Genomic DNA, 27,942 nt, shown 5'->3' with positions numbered 1-27,942 from the left:
GATAGATGAGTTCAACTGAAAGAATTAGAGAGCACTCTGAAATATAATTTATATTTCTCTATATTGCATATGTCTTATGTTCAGGATAATATGCACCCAACTGTACGTACATACTGCACCCATCTGTGCAGAGACTGAAATGTTCACCACAGCCCCTATTTTCATCCTTGCTTAAAACTGTGGTGATGCAACCATTTCCCTATATACTTCATTTTTTTAAATTGGAGTATAGGCATTCAAAATGCCTATAGTTCAGCTGCATGAAAAAGATGTATGAGAGAAAAGTGTCTACTGGTAATATTAAGAAAAAGAATTTAATGACAATTATAGATACTGAAGTATCAATACCTTCATTTTCTGGGTTTAAACACACACATAGGAAAGAATAACTTTGGTCTAGATTAGAGAAGTGAATTTTGGCAGAAGGAGTCAATTTAGCCATCACTTTTGTTATATTCCAGTGACTAAAATACAAATCCTCACAAGATAAAGACCACGTTTATTTAAAATACTGTATCACGAATGAAAAAAAAATCTCTTAGAATGTTTATCTCAGTTTCAGTAGTATATTTCATAAGAAAGTGGGCACCTCATCTACCTTTAGAATCAACAATGAATGTAAGGAAAACAAAGATCAGAAGTCAAATTTCACATAGGCAGTGCTTTTGCTTTCATTAGCGGGAAGCTTTTGTAACAATTGCTCTGCATTTTAGTGGGTGTGCAACCCTATGCTTCACCTAGAACAAGAATTTTAAACCCAGAAGATATACTGTACAGGCCTTGTATTTCCAAGTTTAAGAAATTAGATGATCGAGGACATTCTAATCCACAAAATTGTGGGCTAGAAATTTTATTCCCATTTTTAGTTTTGCTTAGTGACATTCAGTCCTCATTTTCTTTGTCTCTCTGGGCCATGATTTGTTTTGGCTCAGTTTCCACTTCTGTTATATACCAAGCACTGCCTGTAACTGCTGTTTGAACCTCTCAGCCTCAAGTACTACACAGTTACTTCAAATTCCAAAGGTCTAACACCATGCTTGGTAACATGCCTACCTGCCACCTTCCCCAGCAGACCCATCCCCCTTCATGGATCCTGTGGTTTGGGTGACAGCACCATCTGCCTGTTCTGTAGCTGGTAACTGGAGCCATTGCAGCCTTGTTTGTCCTTCACACTCAGTCAGCCCAGATCTTGTGAATTCCACCTCCTATACCTCCCCAACCACAACTGTTCTCTCCTTTATCAATCCTTCTACTGCTGGGTTGGTTCTAGTCCTCACAACTAACCAAACCACTATAAGCAGCCTCTTTACTTGGTCTCCCTGTGTTGTCTTGGCTTCGCCCTCATCCAGTGTTTCCTAACCTGGTATCGATGGTTCCTGACTACAGGTCCTCTGTTGAGTCTTTAAAATATTAATATGTGCTGAGAATCCCCAAACAGGCATAACGTGTGTGGTGTTATTTAGACTTACTTGACCTGGAAGGCTTTTCTCCATGGCACAACTATTAACATCTCAAAGGGCAGTTGTCTTTGGAACCCATTGGCCTTCGCTGCCTGAGTCATTTTCTACAAATTGGATCATGTTACCCACCACTTCAAAACTCTTAATGATGCCCCATGGTCTTGAGATTATGTCCAAGACCCTTTATAGTCTGCCTCTCACCTGCCTCCTCAGTCTCATTTCCCAAATGCCCTTCCCTGTGAAACCTATGCTCCACCTTCTCAGGACCCCTCACAGTTATTTAACATGACATGTCCTCCATACCCTGGGTCTATGAACATGTAACCTGACTCTGGTAGCACTCCTTATCTCCCTGGCCAACCTCCTCTGTGGGGCCTTCCCCAACTTTGCTATACTTAATTTAGAGTAATTTTTTTCTCCCTAACTGGACTGAAAATACCTGAAGCTTAGTAACCATTTATTAATCATCTTAAATCCCCAGCACCTAAAGAGTGCCTGGCACTCAGCTAGTGCTCAATAAAATGTTTAATGGAAGAATGAACGAGTGAATGAAAAAATGAATGAAATGAGTTAGAAGCTATAAGCAAGAGCGCATTATGTTAAAACCGCAAAGTTGACCTTAGAAAGAGAACGTAAATGTCACTTTGTATTGGGCTCAATAATATGACTTGAGGTATCAAGGAAACGAACTTGGCTCTCAGTAAATTAAACTACCAAGATAAAACCAATAGTGTCAATATGAGAAGAATTTATTAATGTGATGATTATGGGAGAATCTTTAAAAATACAAGTCCCTTGAGCCATTGTATTTTTGTATGGAATCATAACTTTTAAGCATCCTCCTTATTGTATAAGGAGGATAAAACAAACGAATCCATGACCTTACATAATGAACATGTATGGCAGCTAGGATCAGCAATATAATACTACTTTTTGTTATTTATTCTGTTTATGGCATATATTTAAAAATAATACCTCTTACTAGAGATCTACTTTTATATACCACAATATTATTTTAAATGATTTATAAAGGCAAACATTTTCATATATTTTTATTAAATTTCCCTTGCTGTTTCTTTAAAAATTTGTTCTTCTTTGCAGTCTGCCTCTCACTGCAGAGCTGTCGCCCTGACCAGGACTTCTCAACAGGTCCACAAAGTCCTCATAGACCTCAGAACCTTTATATACTTGAAATTTCATCTTCTACAGTACAAAATATCTAAAAACACCTTTTTACCATTATAGGGAAGGTCAAAAGTAGGTTTACAGTTGTTCGTATGGAAAATAATATAATAATAAGTGCTAATATGAGAATAAACTGTGTTTTCAGCACTCAAAAGTTTGCCCACCGCTGTATAAACACACCAGGGAAACTTTCTGAGCAAAGATGAGACAGGCTTTTAAGAAACACTGACCAATATTCCTGAGAATATTAACTCAGCTAGGAGGTTCTCTACAGTACCTGGAGGGTCAGGGCTCCCAAGGGAGCACATGCTGCCCCAGCTGAAACCCACTGCTGGCTTGCTTAGAAGTAGGTTCTGGCTGATGATAAAACAGCTCAATAAAAGGTAGACGTTCAGCCCATCATCTGGATGTTTGTTTTACATCTTTTAACCATCTGGATTTGGGGCTCTTTTATTCATCCAATCATTGATTCAACAAACATTTATGAAGTGAATGCTCTCTGGCAGAATCTATACAAAACACTGGGGAATAGAAAGATTAACACATTTCCTTTCTTCAAAAGATGCCTAATTCTGCGTGCCTGCAGGGAGGCAGAGGAAGATAGCAGGACACAAGTGACTAGTCCTAACAAGAGAGAGGCAGTGCCCTTCCAGGTCCTGGTGGGCGGGAAGTGACTCATTTGCCATGAGACAGAGGCCCTAAGGAGGCAATCCTGAAGAAGCAGCCTTTGAGTTAGGCCTTCAAGGATGTCTTAGGAGTTTCTAGATGGACAAAGAAATGCAAGGCATTGCTCACGGAGCGAAGGCCTGAGCAGAGAAGGCATCTGTGTGCCCAGAGACAGGTAAATTGCACATTGTAGCTAAAGCTCTGGTCCGTGGCAAGTTGGCAGGGAATGAATCTGAGAAGTTCCAGACACTGAAGGTTTCCTAAGGGCTTCTTGTGTATAGTAGCCCCCCTCATTACCAGGGGATAGGTTCCAAGACCCACAGTAGATCCTGAAACTGCAGATAGTGCTGAACTCTACAAGGGGGCACACAAAAATGGGAATTTATTTATAAAACATTGTGTATTTATTCTTATGTTTAAACTTCAGTCACCTTCAAAGCACTCTCCATTTGATACAATACACCTACTGAGACATTTTTTTCCACTGCTCACAACAGTTTTTGAACTCATCAATTTTGATTCCTTTTAATGCTTCTGCCATTTTTTGTTTCATCTCTTCCAAATTGGCAAAATGTTTCCCTTTGAGGACTTTTTTTCATCCAGGGAAACAAAACAAACAAACAAAAAATGTCACTCAGGGCAAGATACAGTAAATAGGGAAGGTAGGGCATGGGAACACGCCACTTTTGGTCAAAAACTGCTCAACACCCAGTGCAGCATGGGCAGGTGCACCCGTAAATCCCCATCATGAAATGGGCAAGTGCATTGAAAGAGTCTTCAAAAAAAATTCACTAAAGCCGAACACAGCCCTTGCCACAATGCCAGCTGGTACACTGATATAGATGGGTTTCTAGAACACTCATTTAGTGGTAGAAGCCTGTACTATAAGGGTCCCAGCCTCAGAAGATAATTCCAGTTTTTGGGGGGGTCCCCCCTCATATATATACTATGTTTTTTCCTGTACACACATACCTATGATAATGTTTAATTTATAGATTAGGCACATTAAGATATTAACAATAACTAATGTTAAAACAGGACAATTATAATAATATACTAAAAGAAAAGTTATGTGAATGTGGGGTCTCTCTTCCTCTCCCTCTGTCTCTCAACACATCTTGTTCTATTGGTCGCACCTTTTGACTTAAGGGAAGCATTTTACAGCTTCTCTTTGGCATTAAGTAAAACAAGGATTACTTGAATACAAGTGCTGTGACACCACCACGGTGAATTTGATGACCCCAATGCTACTAACTGACTAATGGGCAGGGAGCTTACACATCATAAAGAGGCTGGACAAAACACTACATCCCAAGCAAGATGATTTACATCCCAAGCAGGACAGAGTGGGATGTGCAAGATTTTATTATGCTACTCAGAACAGCAGAAAGTTTAAAACTTATGAATTGTCTATTTCTGGAATTTTCCATTTGATATTTTTGGACCATTTCAGTGAGTAACCGAATCTATGGAAAGTGGAACCACAGATAAAAGGAGACTACTGTAGATCAAACTTCAAATAAACTGGGTTTTGTGTTTTTGTTTTGTTTTGTTTTTTACGTTCTGGCAGCTGTTTTGTCATCATATTGTCACAGACTTTTGTACAGTTTTGAGCAATTATCTGAAGGTCTGCCCCTTAAATCAGATCCTCTCTGCAAGTCAATAACCCAGCTATGTTATTTTAAGTGAGTGGTCACACTCTATAGCACAATTTTATTACATCTCTACCCTTGAAGTAAGACCAATTATTTTCATCATCTACTTCCTTAATTTGAAAGAGAAAATTAACCTCAATCTTTCCTTATTGCCACATTTGTTAAAAGGCTCTAACTGACAGCTTGAATTTGAGAGCTATTTTTATTCAACTACTTGTTTATTTTTGGAGCATTTATTCAAATTGAATAGAAGCCCATGTGCCTCAGAAGCTATTTAGAAACAGAAACTTTTAGCCATCAAGCACTGGAGAGATCCATACTACTACAAATCTGACATCACTAGTAAAGTGTCTAAAATGTCAGTCACAGGTAACAGAAACTTCAAGAGTATGTTCTTTATGCCTAACAAACTCAGTAGGACCCATGGGGAATTTACTATGAGTTATAATCAAAGGATTAGAAGAAAAGTGGTTTGATGTCATTTTGAGGTTTAGGGGATAATGATTTTATGAACCAGTCATTACTTCTGTCATAGAAAAATACACTGCATTTTCACTAGAGTGTACATATTTATGGATCATTTCAAAATATCACATACTTCCAGCATCTGTTATGAAATGTCATTCTACGGTTTAGCTCATATCCTGACCACTTCTTTACTGGGAAACAAACAAATCATTAACTTTAAAGAGAAAAAAATGAGAAAGGATGTGGATAAAAAAACTAGAGATGAAGTCATCTAATCTTAAGGTCCTTTATTAAAGATGTAACAATATTATACTGGGGAAAAGTTTTGATTGCTATTCTTAAACACTAATATGAGCTATAAGAGAAGCAAAATTGCTTCCTTCATAGAGCTAGTAGATTACAACTCCTGAAAGATATGACAGCTACTTGAAAGAACTATTTTAAAAATAAAATAAGGTAAACAGGATAGAGACTGCTTTGGCTACTCTAGGTAGGGGGTTAGGGATGGCCTCTCCAAGCACAAGAGAATGGAATTGAACCTGAATGACTGGAAATTCTCAGCTACATGGAGATGTAAGAGAAGAATGGCCCAATTAGAGAGAAAAGCAAGTGTGAAGGTCCAGTGGAAGAAACACGCTTGGCACTGGAGCAACAATGACAGCAGGGAAGAAGAATTGTATAAGATGAAATTGGAGAAGTGTGTGAGGTTTCTTGTTCACTGCTAGAACCTAGAACCATGCTTGGTACATGATTGGTATTTATAACTTTCTGTGGATTAAGTGAATGAAATTGGAAGGATTTGAGTTAGTCTTAAAGGTCCATCAGAGCAGAGACCAGAATATGTAGGGCTTTGCAGGGTAGGGTAAGAGTAGTAAAATGCTATTCTAATCACTAGGGGAAGCCATTGGAGTTTTTAAGGAGGGGGATTATGAAATATGATTTATGCTTCAAAAACATCACTCTTGCTAACGTGGAGAATAGACTGTAGGAAATAAGATGATATGCTGAATATCTTCCATTGTTTCTCTAGATCCCCTCTTTATCTTTTTCACCTGTATCTAGGAGGCTGGCCTAGGTAGACTCTCCCCTCTGGCTTCTAGTTGTGTTCAGCCAATGGGGTTTTCTGAAGACCATCAGAAAGAGAGAGAAGCTCTCTTCAAATTGAGTATGCTATCTATATCAATTGAAGAGCTAACTGAAAAAACTGGAAACTGAAAGACCCATTAGGAAGCTTACTAGTAGGGCTAGGCAAGAAATGATGGTATCCCAATTTATTACTTATTGTGGAGAAAAATCTTCCTTATTTTAGAGGCATATCTGAAAGTATTTCTCATGGATTGGTCATCAGGGCAGAGGGGGTGAGAAAAAAAGAAAAATCAAGAACTTCTAATTGAATTATAGCACCATTAAATGAGTGGGGGAGACTGAGGAGAGAGCAGATTTGAGGTGATGTGGGAGGGGCAGAATCATAAGTTCCATTTTAGACATGTTTAGGTCAAGATGCCTATTTGCATTTAAGTGGACATGTTTAGAGTGGGTAAGGGAGAGATCTGAGCTTGAGATTTAAATTTTTCAACTCATCAGCATAAACTTCTTCACACAATTATGATTTGAACAAAATTACATTAAGTTCATAAAGAAATTTAATTCATAGAATAAAAAGAATTGTGTAAAACACAAACCCTGAGTTTAGTGAATCCTTAGGAATCAGTAATCCACATGGTCTGTTGTCTAGTTATAAAAGAGTTCTGAAGATGGGCTGAACAATGGAGGTTATAATGAATCTGATAATAGAATAACTGGTTGGTTAGAAGTAAGAATTTGACAGAAATAAGAAAAGGCTGAACTTAAGAAATCATGCAAAAGTCTGTAAAGCCAAATGTAAAACCTTAGTTGTCCTTAATAACAAGAAGTAAGTAAATGGAGTTCTTAGCTGCTAACTTAAATTTCCTCCAACCCACAACTTCAATTCAATCCCACAAATACTTATTGAGGGTTTACATTCACAGAAGGCACTGTGCAGAACAGTGTGAGTACAAATGCATTCAAGATAACATCCTTTAAGAGTTTATTGAACTACTGCTAAAGAAGAACTAAATAAAAGTTTGCATCTCTGATAAATAAAAAGTCCAGGGAATCACCAAAATGAGACAGAGAAGCCAAAAGCCTAGTCCACTCCAAGCTTGAAGCATTAGCTTCAAAGCCATAGGTTTCTCCTTAATTAAGGCTAAAAGACATGCTAGGCAAATCTTTGGAAGAAACTGAATCTGTGATGAGGAACAATTGGCTGTAGAGCACTACCTATAGTCTACCTACCCACCTGGCTTTTGGCACAGCCTAGAAGCTACATTCAAATGTAGGCTTGCAGCACAGAAACCAAAGGGTCTAGGGAAAAGAAATTTCCAGGGCCTCCACAATTCAGATAAGTCATTTTAGAATGTTGGCCCCCAGCCTGGATCATGGGCTGGCTCCTACCAGTCAGGGACAGTCACAGAGTGGAGGCTGAGGATTGAATTTCAAAGCATTGCCCCTTCAATGGGGATGTGATGGAGACCAGGCTCTTTGCAGGCTTAGGGCTCACAAGGCCTGGAGCCCTCAGCATGAAGCAGCAGTCAGAGTACCCTCTGTTGCAAGCAAAGAGCAGTTCCTGCAAGCACAGAAAAGAGAAACCAAGTTTGGGCTCATTCTTCAGCTGTATCCACCACCCCTGCCCAGAGAACATGTTCAGCATGGGACCCTAATTCAGGAACTTCACCTGTCTAGCCTCAGCTTCTTCATCTATAAAGTAGGGACAAGACCTACCCCATAGGGTGGTTCCACCTCATAGCCTTCTTTTATTTAGTGAGTAAGTAGTTGAATCTATCCATAAGAAAAATACATTTTTCCCCTATGGGACTCAATAAGGTTGAGGTTGACTCAATAAGGTTATTTTCATTTCAAAATTTTTAAATTTAAAGTGCAAATGGGACAGAGGGATTGAACAAAAAAGAGAAAGGAAAAAACTCATGGATACCTACAAGAGTGTGGTAATTGCTGGGGAGAAGGGGGAAAGGGGAGGTGGAAGAGGGTATAGTGGCAATAAATGGTGATGGACAGAGATTTGACTTGGGGTGGTGAGCATACATTACACTGTACAGATAATGTGTTATAGAATTGTGTACCCAAAACCTGTATAATTTTGTTTTGTTTTTAATATATTTTATTGATTATTACAGTTGTCCTATTCCCCCCCTTTATTCCTCTCTGCCCTGCACACCTCCCCCCACCCATATTCACCCTACCCACTCTTAGTTTGTGTCCATGGGTCCTACATATAAATTCTTTGGCTTCTACATTTCCTGTACTATTCTTAATCTCCCCCTGTCTATTTTCTGCCTACCATTTATGCTACTTATTCCCTGTACTTTTCCCCCTTTCCTACCCCTCCCCTGCTGATAACCCTCCATGTGACCTGCATTTCTGTGATTCTGTCCCTGTTCTAGTTGTTTCCTTAATTTGTTTTTGTTTTTCTTTTTTTAAGTTCAGTTGTTGATAGTTGTGACTGTGTTGTCATTTTACCATTCATAGTTTTGATCTTCTTTTTCTTAGATAAGTCCCTTTGGCATTTCATATAATTAGGGCTTGGTGATGATGAACTCCTTTACTTGACCTTATCTGGGAAGCACTTTATCTTCCCTTCCATTCTAAATAATAGCTGTGCTGGTTAGAGTAATCTTGGAAATAGGTCCCTGCCTTTCATGACTTTGAATATGGCTGTTCATCCCCTTCTTGCCTGTAAGGTTTCTTTTCAGAAATAAGCTGATAGTCTTATGGGAACTCCTTTGTAGGTAACTGTCTCCTTTTCTCTTGCTGTCTTTAAGATTCTCTCCTTATCTTAATCTTAAGTAATGTAATTATGATGTGCCTTGGTGTATGCTTCCTTGGGTCCAACTTCTTTGGGACTCTCTGAGCTTCCTGGGCTTTCTGGAAGTCTGTTTCCTTTGCCAGATTAGAGAAGTTCTCCTTCATTCTGTTTTCAAATAAGTTTTCCATTTCTTTTTCTCTTCTCCTTTTGGCACCCTTATGATATTGGAATATTTAAAGTTTGTCCCAGAGGTTCCTAAGCCCCTCCTCATGTTTTTGAATTTTGTTTCTTCATTCTGTTCTGGTTCCATGTTTATTTCTTCCTTCTGGTCCAAATCATTGGTTTGAGTCCCAGTTTCCTTCCCTTCACTATTGGTTCCCTGTATGTTTTTCTCTATTTCACTTTGCATAGCCTTCACTTCTTCCTCTATTTTGCAACCATACTCAATCAATTCTGTTAGCATCCTGGTTACCAGTGTTTTGACCTCTGCATCTGATAGGTTGGCTATCTCTTCATCGCTTAGTTCTATTTTTGGAGATTTGATCTGTTCTTTCATTTGGGCCATAATTTTTTGTCTCAGCACACCTGTTACATAATAAGGGGCAGAGTCTTGATATTTGCCAGGGTGGGACAGCTGTGTTGTGGTAGTGTATGTGGGGGAGGGGTCCAAGAGGAAACAATGCCACTTGCTTGGCTCTCTCGCCAGTTTTCAGTTACTTCCCCCACTACCCACAAGCAGATTGGGCCCTTCTGGTGCTGATTCCCAGGTGGGTGGGTTTGTGTACATTTTAGGCCCCTGTGGATTTCTCTAACAAACTCTCCTATGAGGCTGGGAGTTTCTCCCACCTTCTCAACCCACATAGGTTTTTTAGTCAGAGGCTTTGAGGCTTTATTTCCCTGTGCTGGAATCTTGGTTTGTGCAGTTTGTCTTGCCCCCCAATTGTTCCTACTGTTTTATCTGCATGCAAATATGGTATTGCCCACTTCACCAGCCACCGCCTTGCCCCGAATCCTCTCTACCTGGCTGCCTGTCTCCACCCCTCCTACTGGTCTGGATGAATATTTCTTCTTTAACTGCTTGGTTGTCAGACTTCCATACAGTTTGATTTTCTTTCAGTTCTGGGTTTTGTTTTTTTTTTATTTTGTTGTTGTCCTTCTTTTGGTTGTGCGAGGTGGCACAGTGTGTCTACCTATGCCTCCATCTTGGCCTAAAGTCCTAACTTGAAATCTGTACAGTTTTGTTAACCAGTGTCACCCCAAGAAATTCAATAAAAAGGGAAAAATAAATAAATACATACATACATACATACAAATGAAGGTTGTTCACCATTGCCTTGAATGGTTTGAAAGGTATAAACTTAAAAGACCTAACACAACTAAGTTGATAGCTTCTCTAACTTTGTTATTCAGTAGCTCTGTGATCTCAAGCCATTCACAACTGCAGATAAAGGGCACTTTTCCTCCAGTGGGGTCCAAACAACCAGTGGTCCTGACAGAGGCCTCTCTGGGTCCCAGGATGTGCCCTCTATTTGTATCTTATTCCCACTGGACATGGTAGAGGGACATTCTTTGAAAGATGGTTCTCAACCCTGGTTTCAGAATTCCCTGGGAGAATTCTTTTTTTTTTTTAATTTAAAAAACTGATGTATGTTACCCATCTCCCAGAGTTTCTGATTTAAAGATTAAATTTCTGATTAAATGTGAGACCTCAGTAATTTAAAAAAAGGCTCAGGTGATTTAAAAATGCATACAAGGTTGGGACCATTGAGTAAGGGGCGAGAGCTGGGCCACAACAGCCTTGTGACTGTACTCACGGACGTTGTATCAGCATCCTAACCTGAGCTGAAGTCATGAATGTCCCTTGCAGTTCTGAGTATAATGTCTCAGCATTCACCGTTGCCTTATAAGTTAGGGATATATCCCCCAACTAATCTGTTTATCTAAGTCATTCCTGTTCTAAGAGGCCATTGCTGCAGCAGGCACAGCATTTGGTCACCTGGGCATTTCTACTTTCAAGGGACGTGGGAAAATCTGGTCTATGGACTAAAAAGTCATGTGCCCAACTAAAAATTGAAGGCCTCTCTGCTATTATAATGGAGTGGCAAATACTTGTAATAACAGCCAACACTCTGTGCTGCTGCAGGCCTCTCTCCCTCCTCAAGCAAGTGTATTATAACTATTAAGTTACAAGTAGACAGTGTGTTTGGGATCCTGCTGAAAACCACTGAAATATGGCTATTTTTCTTGTATCCCAAATTTCAATGGCTCCTGCTCCCACTGCCTAAGAAATCACAAATTCTGTAAGAAAAGTATTCCAGAGCAGTTCTTCAGGAAGCCAGGCTCATATTTAATGCCCCTCCAGCGTGGTAGAGTTGGGCATTTACACTTAGAGAGGGCTGCCTTCTCTGCAGGTTAACTCCCCCAGACTTACACTGAAGGCAGGGGCTCTCTCTTGTTCATTCAGGAAGCAACACAGATTATTTTCACTGGATCATAAATATGTTTAGCACTCTATTATACTAACCTTTTAAACCAGTTGTCTTGGGTGGCTGCAAATCATCATTTAGAAGCAACTTTCTAAGATTTAAATGCTCTTGAAATCCTGGACACTCTAGTGAAATACTTGAGATTAAGAATTGGGGGTGTAGTAGGTCTTGCTACAAAATTTATTTCAAGGAGAAAAAGCAAAATCCTTTGGGCTGGTTCCTGGTTTTTCTTCTTTTTCTTGGGGTTTTTTTTTATTCTCCTTTTTTCACTCTTTACCATGAAGGGGAAGGTAAAAACGGACGCTTAAACACGTGACTTTCTTACGTTGGGTTGACTTTCCTTCTTTCCCCAGTGTTCCAGGACCTGTGGAGGGGGTATTCAGATGCGTGAGGTTCTTTGCAAGCAGCGCATGGCTGATGGCAGCTTCCTGGAGCTTCCTGAGACCTTCTGTTCAGCCCCAAAACTGGCCTCTCAGCAAGCCTGCAAGAAAGATGACTGTCCCAGTGAGTGGTTTCTCTCTGAATGGACAGAGGTATGTATGGTCCTCAGGAGGAGTTAATAAAAGAGATGTAAATAAAGATGAAAAGAAGGCACCCAAATGGATACATACAGAAGGCAAGAACAAAATGAAATAATCCTCCTAACATTATGGAGCAGTACTTGTGTAACCATTTATACCATACCATGTGACTAACTTTTAACTAGGCTACAGGGACATGAGTTAAGTGGCCAGCCCTTATTCAGCAATCCAAAACATGTGATTGTAAACAGGTTCCTTGTGGAACAAAACCAGGCCTTGCTCGTGCTTTTGGGCCCAGGATTCTTCTCGGAACATGGGGTTCTTCTCCCCCTGTCTCCACATATGCCTTCCTGACCTCCCAGAACCTCTTATTCCCAGATGTTTCTAGTCTCTACTCAGTAAGGGCCAAGCCCCTCAAGTTCTTCTCTTCCAAGTTACTAGACAATAAGGAACATAACTTATGAGGAAAAGAAGGCCAAGGAAATCTTGCCTCTTTACTGTCAGTTTTCTGGCTCCAAAACTTCAACAACTTCCCAGCAAGACAGCTTGATTTGCCCTCTTGTCTTGCATGTAGGGAGATGATTGAATCAGTATTGACGATTGCCTCTTAATTAGGGATGTATCCCCCAACTAATCTATTTGTCTCAATCATTCATATTCTAACACTAGCATCAGTTCATTTGTTTACATCAAGCTTCAATTGATTAATTTTCAGCCCCTACACTTTTCTGAATTGCCTACAACATGCCTACATGTCTTCCATAGAGAAGCCTCCCCCCACCCCCAATTATTGCCTCACAAGCCAATTTAGCCAAGAACAAAATCACTAGGCCTGAAGTAATGCATCAAAACCAGATTTAAGACCCTCCCTAGCATATGGCAGCTTTCAAACTGGCTTCACTGATTCCATTGCCTTCTTTGTTTGATATACAGTTCACAGAATGAACTGCTGTTGGTTAAAATACAACACAGGACACTTGCTTCCACAGAGGGGGAAGCTGCCTCTGAAAATTAAGATGCCAACTCTATCAACATAGTTTCTTAGAATTCTTGTGCCATATTTAGAGGAGTTCCATCAGATGGGCCTGCTAAGGGCATTGCAATTGAGAGTTAACTTACATTGTCATAGGTTTTATTTTTTATTTTTATTTTTTATTATTGTTCAAGTACAGTTGTCTCCATTTACCCCCATCACTCCCCCCAACCCCAGCCATCCCTACTCACCACCCTTGATCCTACCCCTCTTTGGTTTTGTCCATGTGTCCTTTCTACATGTTCCTGGAAACCCTTTCCCTTTTACCCCCCATTATCCCCTCCCACCTCCCCTCTGGTTACTGTCAGTTTGTTTTTAATTTCAATGTCTCTAGTTGTGTTTTGCTTTCTTGTTTGTTCTCTTGATTAGGTTCGACTTATAGGTAATATCATATGGTAGGTTTTATAACTTAGTGGTAAAATTGCTTTCTAGTTGTATCTCACCCGAAATATCTCAGAAGAGTAAATGTCATGTTTTAGAAACAGGATAAAAGAAAAAAGTGTGTAAAATGAGTGTGTGTGCGTGTGTGCACACATGAACGTGGCATTGACAATTTTTCCATGGAATGTTGGTTTGGGGTATGGCATTACATATGAAAAAAGCATAACAATGATAGCAGTGCAGGATGGAGCCCGCATGTATTTGCCAAGTAACTGGCTCTAGATTAAGACCCTCTCCCAGGGTGTATTGCAAAAGGCATTGCTTTCCCACATCCACCGATGATAGTTTGCCATGAGTGAGATGCTGCCTGTGTGATTATAATTGTCCTCCCCTGTTCCTGGACTTTGTCATCTCTGAGTATATGGGGCACAATTGAGAAAAAGTTATTTTTGGACTGCAGATTTGAAAAATGGATGCTTATGGTTAGGCACTCAGGAAAGGAGACTGCTGAAATGAGGTCCCATGGGACCCATTAAGTAAAGCAGACCCTTAGTATGGTGCCATGTCTGGTGAGGAGTTGAGACTGACAGGCAAACTTAGGTTCCAATGCTAACTCTGCTCCTGTACTTATTCGTTGTACTATTTTGCATTCCCACCAGCAATGTGTGAAGTCTCAAATATAACCTCTCAATCATTCCTATTCCTGTTGGCCTAGTTACTTGACCTTTTTGAGATAATAATAATGTCTACCTTGATGGTTATCAGGAGGCTTAAATTAAATGATGCATATAAAATGCCTTGTGCCTAGTAAAAGTTAACCATAATTATCGTTATGATTTTCTTCCATCCCTGCTCCTTGTGAGGAAGAGATAATAAGAGGAAGACTTACCTCAACTGGCTAGAAGCAGGGTCATTGTGGAGACCACCCCAGCCTTTGCCAGTCTTCCTAAGAGAAGGAAGTTGCATTTGGGAAACTAGGAATAGTTAGTCCCTACCCAAGGAATGTTATTATGTTTTGAGTTATCTGGGTTGATGAGTGGAAATTCCAAACACTGGGGAGGAGCTGAGAATGACGGGAAGTAGTATCACCAATTCAGTGGTATGAAACTCACACTGGTGCTGTACAAGAGTGCTCCTGCAGAGGTTCAGAGGCTCCAGTTGGCCCTGTCATCCCAACAGGCCTTCTCTGGGCCCTGTGGCTGAGATAAGACATGCATTCCACACCCCCCACAAGACCCCTTGGAGAAAGGAAGACCTGGATGATCTACGAGCGTTTTTATCCTCACTATCTGGCTCTGTCTCATGGTTACTGCACAGAATCCCTCAGAGACAGAGTTAAGCCAAAGGTTTAGACACTTCAAATAAAATTAATCTCAGATTCTATTCGGAGAATAAGACACTCAAAAGACCTTACATTTTTTTAATTTAAAAGAAACCCTTCCATCTCCTGAAAGAGTTGGCTAGTACATATTTTAAGTCATATATTTGGGGAAGTTTCCCCCCACCAAAAAAATAAATAAATAAAAGAAATGAAATCCTAGTAGTAAATTTTGAAGCTAGAAGGAACTTAGAAGATTCTATAGCCTAGCTGTTCTTTTAAAAATTAAAGTCACAGAACTTTGTTTTAGGTTGACATGTTACTATGAAGCCAAAATTCTAAAGCATATCAAATCAGGGCTGTTTTGGTTGAAGTGTGGGTAGGGGGGAGGTCCCAGATTTCCAATGACTGAGTCTCTAGCTCCCTTGAGAAGCCCCTGAATCACTTCCTCAGCACAGTTATGGAACACGGTTTGAAAATCCCTGCCCTCACTTTGTCTCCCTATTTTAGAAATGTGGAAGTTGAGCCCAGAGAAAGATCTAGACTTGAACAAAATTATAAGCCAATCTCCTGACATGTGGTCTATTTTCCTATTTTTCTACTTAGCAGCACTAACATGACCATGCTTTCAAGTAGCCCAGGTTCTTTACCTCCCTCCCGCCTGACCCCTGGATTTGTGCTGTCATCTACAATAAAATCAGGGCCAGTGGATTGGAGTCTATGATCATTAGGGAACAACACCAATGGGTTTGGCTCTCATTCCTGTTTTTTGCATTTTAAATGTCTTTTAGGGTAGTGTGTATCATAGAACTTTGCATGGAATATTTTGTTTCAACAGGCTAGCATGTAATACTTGAAAAGGTAATATTTGGGGGGGGTTACTGTCATTTTTCAAGTTAACGTGGCACATTGCCATGACCCAGTTCAGGCCTTTATCATCTCAAGCCTGGACTACTGTGGCAGCCTCCTTAACTGATAGCCCTACCTGCCATCCATCTCCTACTCCCATCCCTCCCAGACACTGTTGCCAGATTAACCTTCTCAAAACACCTCTTTCATCATTTCACTCCTCCCTTCAATGGCTCCTCATTGCTTTATGGACCAATTCCAAACCTCCTGTCTGAAAATTAAAAATCTCCAATGTCTGTCCCAAACTACCTCTTGAACTCCTGACACTCTCAATGTGGTCCTTCTGCTCTAAGAGATTTAGCTCTGCCCCCAAACCTGCCTTGGGCTTCTGCACTGAACTGTTCTGTCTTCGTTCTGGATGTTTCCCTGACCCGTATGCTTATTCCTGGTCCTCTACACCCATCCAGACTCCACCCATCTTCAAGACCTAGGTAGGAAATCTCTAGTGTACCAGAAGCATTCAACAGTTGTTAGTATTAATTTTATAATACTTCACTTGCCTTTTGATTTTGTATGTTTACTAAAATTTTTATTACTATTTAACTCTTTAAACAGCTTCACTGAGGTATAATTTGAATTTAAACTCTGTAAAGTTTAATTTAGCATAATGTTTCCAAGGTTTATTCATGTTGTAGCACATAGAACTAGATTCCTTTTTATAATAGAATGACATTCCATTGTCTAGATATACCACATTTTGTTTATACACTTACCAATTAATGGACATTTGAGCTATTTCCCCTTTTTGCCTATTATGAATATGCTGCTGTGAATATTCACATACAAGTCTTTGTGTGGATCTGTGTTCTTATTTCTCTTGCATAGCTGCTAGGAGTGAAATTGCTGGGTCTCATGGTAAATTGATATTTAACTTTTTAAGAAATATTAAACTGTTTTTCAAGTGGGCTGTACTGTTTATGTTTCTACCATCAATATATGAAGGCTCTAATTTTTTCTACATCCTCTTTGATACTTATTATTATCTGTCTTATTTTTATTATGGCCATTCTGGTAAATATGAAGTGGTATCTTATGGTTTTGATTTCCATTTCCTTAATATACTCTTTCATTTAAATAATGCACTTGGAATTTTCCCCTTCATCTGATAACAGCTCCTTAACATAAGAAACTATCTTGCACATCTTTTTTCTGTAGTAGCTAGCACCCCACCACAGATGAAATAGATATATGACAATTATCTGATGCTTGACATTAAAATATTTTATTTGTGAAGGAGAAAAAATTAGCATTGAGTGTCATTTATGTGTGTGACATTTAAAACATATTATCTCATTTAATTCCCAACTTTGCAAAGTAAGCACACAAAGTGAAAATAGCCTCAGAGAGTTTAAGTAATTTGCCAAGTACCGAAATCCTGAACTCCATGTGAACACAGGACTCTCTAACTCTGCACTCTAGAGCCTAGGCCATATAAGTAAAACCAGTAAAATATCTACAGGGAACCTTAGAGTAGAATGTGGCCACATTATAGAGATGTCTTTCCACATTGCCAAGTAATGAATATTTCTCTAAGTGGCTATTTCTTTTTCATACAACTTTTCTCATATTTTGGTGATTTTGAGCACTCATACAAAAGCCCATTGGCCTATAGTGTTCTGCACTGCACTTACATGCACTTGGCCTTTCTTTCCCCATCAGTGTTCAACGACCTGCGGTGAAGGCACCCAGACTCGAAGTGCCATTTGCAGGAAGGTGCTGAAAACCGGGGTCTCGGCTATTGTCAATTCCTCCCTGTGCCCGCCCCTGCCCTTCTCCTCATCAATTAGGCCATGTATGCTGGCAACCTGTGCACGTGAGTACTCCAGAGCTTTTGGGATGAAGAGATGAAGCCCCATGGAAGCAGGTGTAGCCACACAGGAACCTTCCCTAAACCCAGGCCAGTAGGAGATTGTTGGGCCCTGGAGGGCAGCAGGCTGGTGAGTTCAGCTGGAGAAGGAAAAGGAATCTTAATTACATGTGACCAGGTGAAATTCTCCTCTCTCTTGGAGAAATAGTTTCCAAGAGGGGGAGCAAAGTTCACTTGCTGGCATATGGAGATCTGGAAGCTGGAGGCAGCATATTAACTAATGAATTCTAATGCTTTCCACTCTGGGGTTTTAAACTACTCTGAACAGATTTGTTCTCTCTAACTTTAATCCCTAGAATTGTAATACTTCTGGGCTCTCCTCCTCAGTGTAATCGGGGCCCTGGTGCTCTGCAGATGCAAAGGACAAATATTGAAAGGGGGACACTCTCCTTCCCTTTGTCCTCTGCTTCTCTTTTATGATGCTGATTTTTTTAAGTCCTTTTACTGAGAGGAACAGCCTTTCCCCAGGGACCTCCCTTCATCTACAACCCTGCATCTCAGCTTCTTAGGGGCAGAAAGAGCCAGCAGGGTGAAAGCAGGTTGTGCTCCAGTTTGGGATTGTGGCAGCACCCTGATGGTCTATCCCTGGTAGCCAGCTCCTCCAGGAAAACACAGGAGGTCAATGAAGGCCCAGCCAAAATCAACTCTGAAGCACTGTCTTCCCCTCTTTTGCCCCTGCATCTCTCTTTCTGTTCTCTTCCCCCTCTCTTTTCCCCTCTTTCTTGTCACTGCATCTCACTCTTCTTTTTCTCTTCTCTTCATTTATCCGTCTTCCCTTTCATTTCAGGGCCCGGGCGGCCATCCACAAAGCACAGCCCACACATTGAGGCCGCAAGGAAGATATACATCCAGACCCGCAGGCAGAGGAAGCTGCACTTCGTCGTGGGTGGGTTCGCATACCTACTCCCCAAGACTGCTGTGGTGCTCCGGTGCCCCACACGGCGTTTCCGCAAGCCCCTCATCACCTGGGAGAAAGACGGCCAGCACCTCATCAGCTCTGCCCACGTCACCGTGGCCCCTTTTGGCTACTTAAAGATCCACCGCCTCAAGCCCTCTGATGCAGGTATCTACACCTGCTCTGCAGGACCAGCCCGGGAGCAGTTTGTGATTAAGCTCATTGGAGGCAACCAGAAGCTTGTGGCCCGGCCCACGAGTCTGAGGAATGAGGAAGAGGCCCTCCGGGTGAGGAAGGCCAACCCCAAGGAGACCCTGCAGACCCACAAACACCAGAACGGAATCTTCTCTAATGGCAGCAAGGCTGAGAAGCGGGGCCTCACTGCTGACCCAGGGAGCACCTATGACGACCTTGTCTCTCGGCTGCTAGAGCAGGGGGGCTGGCCCGGAGAGCTCCTGGCCTCCTGGGAGGTCCAGGACTCTACAGAAAGGAACACGTCCTCAGAGGAGGATCCGAATACTGAGCAGGCCCTCTTGCACCTGCCCTTCACCATCGTGACCGAGCAGCAGCGCCTGGACGACATCCTCCGGAACCTCTCCCAGCAGCCGGATGAGCTTCGCGATGTCTACAGCAAGCACCTGGTGGCCCAGCTGGCCCAGGAGATCTTCCGCAGCCATGTTGAGCACCAGGACACACTCCTCAAGCAGTCTGAGCAGAGGATTCCCCCCGTGGCCATTCCACCTCGCAAACCCGTGTCCAGCTTCACCAGCATGCTCCGGTCCTCCTCCTCTGGAGAGGCAGCAGGTGGCTCCCGCCGGCCACACCGCAAGCCCACCATCTTGCGGAAGATCTCAGCTGCCCAGCAGCTCTCTGCCTCAGAAGTGGTCACCCATCTTGGGCAGACTGTGGCCCTGGCCAGTGGGACACTGAGTGTGCTTTTGCACTGTGAAGCCATAGGCAATCCCCGACCTACTATCAGCTGGGCCAGGAATGGAGAAGAGGTTCAGTTCAGTGACAGGTGAGCCTTGCAGTTGCCTGGCCTAGGAAGGGAAGGGGGCAAAGGGCCACATCTTTCCAAGGTACCTTATTCACTCTTCTTTCAAGGTGTTTCTGAGGGTAGGACTTAGAGCCCTGGGCTCAGGGATCGCATCCTGGCTTTCAAGCCCTCTGACTGCAATGATAAACTGTTGGAGCAAAGACAGGTATTTAATTTCTCTAAACTGTACAGTCTTATCTTTATAAGGTAATAGCAACAATGCCTACCACCCTGATCCCTGTAGCATCCCAAAGATTAATGAGATACTCATTGGGTAGCTTTGAACTTTTGGTAGAAAGCGATAGTTTCAGGACAAGGCATTGTTACATTGCCACCTTGTGAGATGAACTATTGGGTTGGCCAAAAAGTCTGTTACGTTTTTTCTGTAAAGTAAAAGACATTTTTTCATTTTCACCAATAACTTTATTGATGAAATTTTATTTGGATAGTTTGAGTATGTTGGCTATCTCCCACTATTGGCTTCTAGTGGGTAGAGGCCAGGGGTGCTGCTAAACATCTCCCAATGCATAGGACAGCCCCACAGCAAAGAATTATTTGGCCAAACTGCCAGTAGTATCAAGAAACCTCACAAACTACTTTTCACACATTCAGACAGTCACAGCACGTTCTCCATACACTGCACAAATCTTTTTTTGCATTTCAGTTGCATTTTTACCTTTCTTGAAATAATAAAGCATAAAACACCAAAAATGTTGCTTATCTTCTTCCATCTTCAATGTTAAAATGGCTGCATAAAAATTCACCAATTTTGATTTTTTTAAAAAAAAATGCATGCTGATATGACAACTGTCACAATACAATCTAACAAAATTGTCTCAAATGTAGTTAAAGACAACTTAGCACTACTAGAGCCATCATATGGGGAAAAAAAGGTAACGAACTTTCTGGCCAACCCAATATTATACATCCACACCTTGTCTTCATGCGTGCGGTCTCCAGGGCTGGGGGAAGTGCAGCCAGCACTTGCTGCTCCTTGTGGGTGAGCCTGTCCTCTGTCCGGGCTGGACAAGGCTGTTTGTTCCAGAAGCTTTTATTCCTGGACCTATGATTAATTGTCTTGACATCTCTTGCTGTCTCTGTTTTGATGGGATGACAGCATGTATTACATATTGGTTTCCTTGAGCCATAGCCATTAGTGATGTAAGATCAAGAGCAGTGTTAGAAGTAATGACAATAATATTTTTGAGTACCATGTGCCAAGCACTCTGCCATGCTTTCTACATACATTGTCTCTTTTAATTTTTACAGTGGCCCTGATGACAATAATTATAGCTAGCATAAATTAAGTAATGACTACCTGACACACAAGTATGCACCTTTATGTGCCCCATCTCACTGAATGTTAACAGTAGCCCTGAGAAGTGGGTACAATTTTTATCCACACTCTACAGAAGAGAGCACAGAGTCAAGCAACCTGCCAAAGATCATATTTATTAGGTGGTAGAGCCAAGATATATGACAAAAGTAAAATAGATCATTACTTGAAGAACCATAGACTGTGGATGGGAGAGGAACCTTTAAGGTCCTCCAGTTCAGAGTCCTCATTTCAACTTTTTATTATCTCTGAATCCATATAGAATGCTCTTTTCATTAAATAGACTTCTAAACACTATTATTTGGCTACTCTTTTCTCTGATTTGCTAGCTTTAGGTGAAGAAAAAAAGAAGCCAGTATTTATGGTGCCAGGCAATGTGCCAGGTTTATTTCTATGTAACTGCATTTGTTATTTCAACAGTCTGCAAGATTGACATACATTATCCTCCAGTTTTGCATAGAAAATCAAAACACAGCAACTCATCCAAGATCATGTTAGTAAGAGCCTGACCGAGGACTGGATATCAAGTTTACATGATTCCAACAAAGATTTGGTGAACAAAAGTGACGTCCATCCTGACTGCATCTTTTGTGCCTTTAATTTGTCAGTATTGCCTCTCAGCCTTGGTACTTACAAATAGCTTTAATAAAAGTGCTAAGTGTTTTTCTATGTGCTCTTACTATATACCAGACCACTGTGCTCAGTGTTTCAAAGACATTCTTATTTAATAATTTTTTTAAAAGCCTATGGAGCAAGTACTACTGTTGTTACCACATATTGATAAGAAAGCTGAGGTGCAGATGGTGGACCCACACAGAAGCACAGGAGACAAGGCAGGAATGCAGGCAGCATATTGCAGAGCTTGTGCTCCTAACATTGCCATTGCTTGCAGCTGGGTCCTCCCCAGCTCGTACTTTCCATGATCAGCTTAACTGCTATGATCCCTGCAATTCTTTCCAGAAATCTTTATAACAAATTTGTGGGTCAAGCTAAACTTGCAGTAAATTCCCTTGAGGCCACTGGGACACTGAGGGGCAGCTCCCGTGTCAGGCCCCCAAGATGATGGGGGCTGGCTGAGAGTGGTGCCTGGTGCTCGGGTGGGGGTGCACTGGAACTCATCTCTATCGGTGCACCCATCTTGCCCAAATCATGTCATGTCCTCCACCAGCAAGCCAGCTTCTCAAGTGCAGGTACCATTTTATTCATAACCCCCAGAACTTATTGCCCAGGTTTGCTACCATTAGGATTGAAGGGAGTAGTGACTGGCTACGTGAGGGAAAAGGTGAGAATTAACATTTCTTGACTAAATATTGATACGTATACTGGGCCTCACAGGTTAGCAACTTTCATAGCCATCATCTTAGTTAATGTCTGTGTGAGATATAAGCTGTTATCCCTACTTCAGAGATGGGGAAACTGAGGCCCCTGGACTTAAGAAACTTGACAATATTAGATAAACTAGTGAAAGGCAGAATCAAGAGGTCAGATTCAAAGCCAGCTCTGCCCAACCCAAGCCCATGCTGTTTGAGCAAATGAGTATATTCATACTTTTATGTATCAGTACTTTGCCAGAGATCCCAAGTTTCCTCAAGACCCTTGCTGATTTCTGTCCTCTGTTTCCAGGGTCTTTCCTTTGGATAGCACCTACCTTCTGTTAGAAAGCTGTAGAACAAGGCAGGCCATGAGGAAGAAGGAGCCGGTCCTTCAGACTCCCCTGTCCTGTGCCTGGAACTGCAGGGAGCATGTCGAGGCCAGGGCCATCTCAGAAGTCCTGACAATCCCCTTGAGTGCTGCAGAATTTTTAATGATTTTTTTAATTTAATGAGTTTTTAATGAATTCCAAAGGTCATGGCCCATCTAAGTCATCTGGTGACCAGAGAGAAGGTGTGGAAGGAGCTAGATGAGGACTGAGGGCCCCAGGCTGATCTTGCCAAGGCCCTTCTCTTTCCATGACCTTAGTCCCAGTGTTTCAGAAGTGAGGGGGGTTGTCCCAGGTCGCCTCTGAAGTCCTTTCCATCACCTCGTTCACTCACTCGCAGAAGCTTGCAGAAGGTGAAAACCCACCTGCAGACAGGGGGCAGGGAGAGCCTGCAGTGGGGTAACTTCGAAATTTGCTGCACAAGTTGTTTCTGAGTGCTCCACAGAACAGGCTCATTGGTCACTTGAGTTTGGGGTGCTCTCACTTAAAGCTGAACAGATGTATTTACTGCTGGGCTTTACTTCTATCTTTAATATAGTGCTTGTTTTTTATTATAAAAGTAATAAAGGGGCTATAAAACAATACAAATAATACTGAAGTCTATAAAGTAAAAATGCAAGTCTCCCTCAGCCCCCAATCCTATTCCTCAGAGGCTGTCACTCCTAATGATTTGGTATACATCCTTTTGGAATTTTTATATGTTTCATTATATTATTTATTATAAAGCATACACATATAAAATTTGGATTTTTTTAATGGGCTATTACTCATGCTTAGAAATTTGATTTAATTGTATGCACCAACATGTCAGAAGAAACATTTCAGAAGAGTATGTAGAAATTTATATCCTCTTTTTTAAACAGGTGATTACTGTGCTTAAATGCATTTAACTACCCCCCAATTGAAAATAATCTTGGTTTTTCCCTTTTTTAATCCTTCAAGCATTCCAACATGTTGTGACTTTCCTGGTAGACAATATAGTATGAGTGTTTTCCAAGTAATTCTTTGATCAATGAAAAATTTTTTGGCCTTGTAATCTCAGGAATACCAATAATTCTTGATGTAGGACTTAGAAACACTATTTTGTCTTTTAATTTTCACTCTGGCAGGCATTGAGAGTCTAACCATAAAGACTTTCAGATTAAAAAAAAAAGCTTCAGCAGTATCTTGCTAGAGAAAGACACAGGGCAGCCAGGTGTGAAGGGTGCTGAAGGTGTTAGGCCTAGGACAGCAGAGGGCAAATCCTGCCTCTTCAGTCACTGGGTCACTTGTGGGAGTGGGAGTGGGAGTGAGGAGCATTAGGAGGGAAAGCACACGAGGGGCATGGCTGAATATAGTTTTACAGTATCTTCTGTTGTCAAGATTTTTCTAGACCTGTCCTTGACAGATCTTTTTAATGCAGGTTAATGGCAGGAGGTAGGGAAAAATAACAGATTTTCATTTCTGATCTTTGACATCATAATTTTCCCATTTTACTTAAATGATGAGTAAGAAATATGGCTGGAGTTTAGTTTCCATACGGTTTCCCAGGTACTTTCTGAGAAAAGGAAGGGAGTGAATCTGCACAGAGCGTGCACGAGGCTCAGAGCTGCCACTGGGACAGCTTTGCCATGGGCTGTTTGTGACCTCTCTTGTGTCGGGTTTCATTGCTTGTCATCATCTCTGTGCTCAGCAGTGGTTCAGACATGTCCATTTGTTTTCAAACAGGGAAGTGCTGAAATGCCGTTTGTAGTTCAGTTAGTCTGTTTTTGCTTAGTACCCAAATGTATCTTTCTGAAAGAGTCTGCAAGACCCAGCTGGCTGTTGGTCGGAAGGACTTTGCAGTGTATTCACGGATATCCCAAACAGCCTGAACCACAAAGATAGGTCGAGGTAGGTTTTAGGATTTATTCTGAGTACCACAGGGACATTTTGGAGGCCATTAGACAAGAAATTAAGCAATCTAATTGCCATTTTTATAGACCCACACTGGCTATTTTGTGGCAAGTGTAGAGGAGCATGAGTGGAAACGGGTTGGGGATGGGTCTTTGCAGTCATCCCTTCGACTCCACAAATACCTGCTGAGTGTTAGAGAGTGTGAGAGGCACCAGACAGTGGGGTGATGAACAAGGCAAGATCACTCCTGTCAGACACTAAGAGACACACAAGTGCTGGTGGAGGATAGAATCACTTAGGCCCCAAGTTCATATTAAACTCCAATGGGCAGAATACTTCTTTTTAAACTTTTAAAAGTGGATAGCGGAGGGGTTCTCAAATTCAGCATTACCAGGAAATATTAGAAATGCTGACCGCTCCATCCTCCCCTACCCCAGAAATTCTTTCTGTAGCAGTGCCCCACAATTTGCACTTTAATAAGCATGCCCAGTGATTGAGACCTGAGGTTCAAGGACCACCTTCAAAAAGTGCTAAGAAAGAAAAGGGGAGGAAGGTGAACCTTAGAGTACAATTATACACTTGTTATTAGCTATTTTAAAAGACTTGGTAGATGCCCATTGGAAGAGAAGTATTCTAGCCTCATTTCATGGGCCTGGTGCATTAACGGTGCCCGAGTGGTTTAAAATATTATTCTTATAGCCCTAAAGCAGCCAGCTTATACCCTAGAAATATTTCACATGTAGAAGGCCATCTTAAGTACCCTCCACCAAGGTTGTTAATTATGAATTTTTAAAAGTCCTACTTAACATTTCCACTCAGTTTATAATAAAATTGGCTTCTGTTCGCCCACCTTGTAGTCCAAGGCTGCACGCAACATACACTTCTCTTGGGAAAAGGCTCCTCACCCCCTCCCCCCAAAACATGTTATTTCATGTTTGTTAAAAAGAAGCAAGTTGTCTCTCACAGTATCCCTTATCTAATCTGGTCTATCAGCAGCATTCCATAGAGGCTAAGCACTTCTTCCTAAAAACAAGTTTTGCCACTTTAGAAACTACACACACTTGGTTTGCTAACTGCTTCTCTGGATATTTTTTCTCAGTCTCCTTTGTGAGTTTCTCTTCCTCTACCCAACTTTTATCTACCTGCTTAGGCGTCTCCCTCTATACACAATAATGATTCCTATGGCCCAAACTTTCCCCCACGTGCCATTGATTCTCATATACTGAGCACCACACCAAGGTTCTCTTCTGACTCAGATGCAAAACTATCTACTGCGCATCCCAACCAACATGCTCCACAAATAGGTCAACTCACTGTATCTAAAACTAAACTCCTAAAACCGTCTCAGCAGTGTAAACCCCATCCATCCAGCTTCCTGAGCCAAAATATCTGTAGTCTGTTCTAGCTTCTCCGTGGTTCATACATCCCTTCACTTTTCTCTGTTCTCACTGCCTTACTTTGGTTAAGCTGTGTCAGCGCGAGACGGTTCGGTTGCAACAGCCTCCTAATTCTGTATTTGACTTCTCTAGACCAGAGATTGGCAAATTATAGCCAGTGGCTTTTGCACTTTTTAAAGGGTTATTAAGAATGGCTTTTAAAGAGTTATTTAAAGAGCCATTGAAATTGAGCCCAGAGCTGTTAAATTAACTTACTCAAGGTCTTACACTTAGTAGGTGTTACAGCCAGGATTTGAAGCCAGGTTACTTAAGCGTTATTCAAAGAATAAATTTTACATTTCTAAAAATAAAGAAACAAAAAGTAGAATATACAACAGAGACCACCATAGGTTGCCCTTAAAGCCTAAAATATTTACAATGTGTCCTATTACAGAAAAGATTTACTGTTTCCTACTCTAGATTATTTGATATCTACTACAAAAGCGTCTTTCTAGAAAAACTGTCCATGGAGTAATCATGCTTAAAATTCTTTTAATGGCTTGCCATCACATGAAGATAAGTTCCAGCTGCCTTAGAATGGTACAGAACACCTGACATCTGCCTGCCTCTGTCACTTCATATCTCGCCATGCCCCCACCTCACCCCACTGAGCTCTGCCTTTCAGTAGGACCCAATTACTTGCTGTTTACAGATTTGCCTGGAGCCTCTGACCCACTTTGTCTGCCTAATTCTACCCTTCCTTACAGGAAGGTGTGTCAGGTGACCCCCTCCACCACCTACATAGTATCCTGTGTATAGTACTCTATCTCAGCCCAGCACTGTGTATTACAATTAGCTAGATGTTTTTCCATATTACCATCTGCATTATGTTAATCTTCCTCAAGGACAGTTTAAGAGAGTCTTATTTTATCTACAATTCCAAGAACATAAAAGACATTCAACATACGTAAACTAATGAACAGAGGAACAAATGATGGATCCCTGTAATGAGGAGGGAGGTTTCCTAATTGCTGGAGAATGTAGTTTGCATCATTTTGCATAATCTGGATTTCTAGTATTCAACATACAATTGTGGCAGAGTTCCAGAGCTGTCCCCACTCCCAGCTTAACCTCTCTGCCTGGCCCAAGTATTCTCTAGAGAAGGGCCAGGAAACTCTGAGGATCTGTGGCTCACAGATGTACAATTTGAAAGGCACTGCACTAGGGTGAATAAGTGCAGAGAGTAAATGCCTGAGGGCATCCTTTCTCCGATCACATTCAGGCCAATGGAGAAATCATTATAATCATCACTAACGTTTAATGAGCCCTTGCTTGGAGCTAGGCTCTGTCCTAATTGTTTTACAGGTGTTCATGTATTCTTATAATAACCCTTTGAGGTTACTATACCAATTTTACAAATGTTGAAGCGAGGGGTGATTGCTGTGGGGAGGAGGGTATGAGGGAACTAAATGCTAAAGGAAAAAATAATACAATAAAGATTAAATTTTTAAAAAGAAATAGAAGCACAGAGATGCTAGATTCACTTCATAAGTAGTAGCATAAGTAGTAGAGTTGGGATTTGAACCCAAAGCAGTCTGGCTCTAAAGACTATTTCTTTTTATTGATTTTAACCTCAGTTGAATACATGGCCTTGCCATTGTTTTTAAAAGAAGCCATTGGGGTCAGCTAGACCAGCATAAATTACCATTCCATTTTCTGGCCAGCTGGCTTCCATCTATGAGGCTTTTGTTTTTATTTTGGCACATCTGTTTGAGGGAGAGCCCTTTCTTCTACTGGGTGCTGTACCTTTACATACACACCCAGCTGTAAGTACGCACAGTGGTAGGCACATAAAAGGCACTCAGTAAACATGATGATTATTGCACCTGTGTTTGTGTCTCTTACTGTGCATGTTTACAGTGTTGATGGCTT

General features: G+C 41.3%; 1 protein-coding gene across 3 annotated transcripts in view; it reads left to right on the top strand.

Moving 5' to 3' along the window:
- ADAMTSL1 (ADAMTS like 1) overlaps positions 1 to 27,942 on the top strand; it is a 907,410-nt gene that overhangs the window by 754,454 nt on the left and 125,014 nt on the right. For all 3 annotated transcript variants that reach the window (XM_036021558.1, XM_036021557.1, XM_028519737.2), the window contains 3 exons: positions 12,118 to 12,297; positions 17,586 to 17,739; positions 18,581 to 19,706. In XM_036021558.1, the coding sequence (XP_035877451.1) occupies positions 12,118 to 12,297; positions 17,586 to 17,739; positions 18,581 to 19,706 (1,460 nt within the window). The remainder of the gene's footprint in view (positions 1 to 12,117; positions 12,298 to 17,585; positions 17,740 to 18,580; positions 19,707 to 27,942) is intronic.

Source organism: Phyllostomus discolor, chromosome 3 (genome assembly GCF_004126475.2).
Source record: "Phyllostomus discolor isolate MPI-MPIP mPhyDis1 chromosome 3, mPhyDis1.pri.v3, whole genome shotgun sequence".
Lineage (NCBI taxonomy): Eukaryota > Metazoa > Chordata > Mammalia > Chiroptera > Phyllostomidae > Phyllostomus > Phyllostomus discolor.
This window is presented reverse-complemented; position numbering and strand designations above follow the sequence as displayed.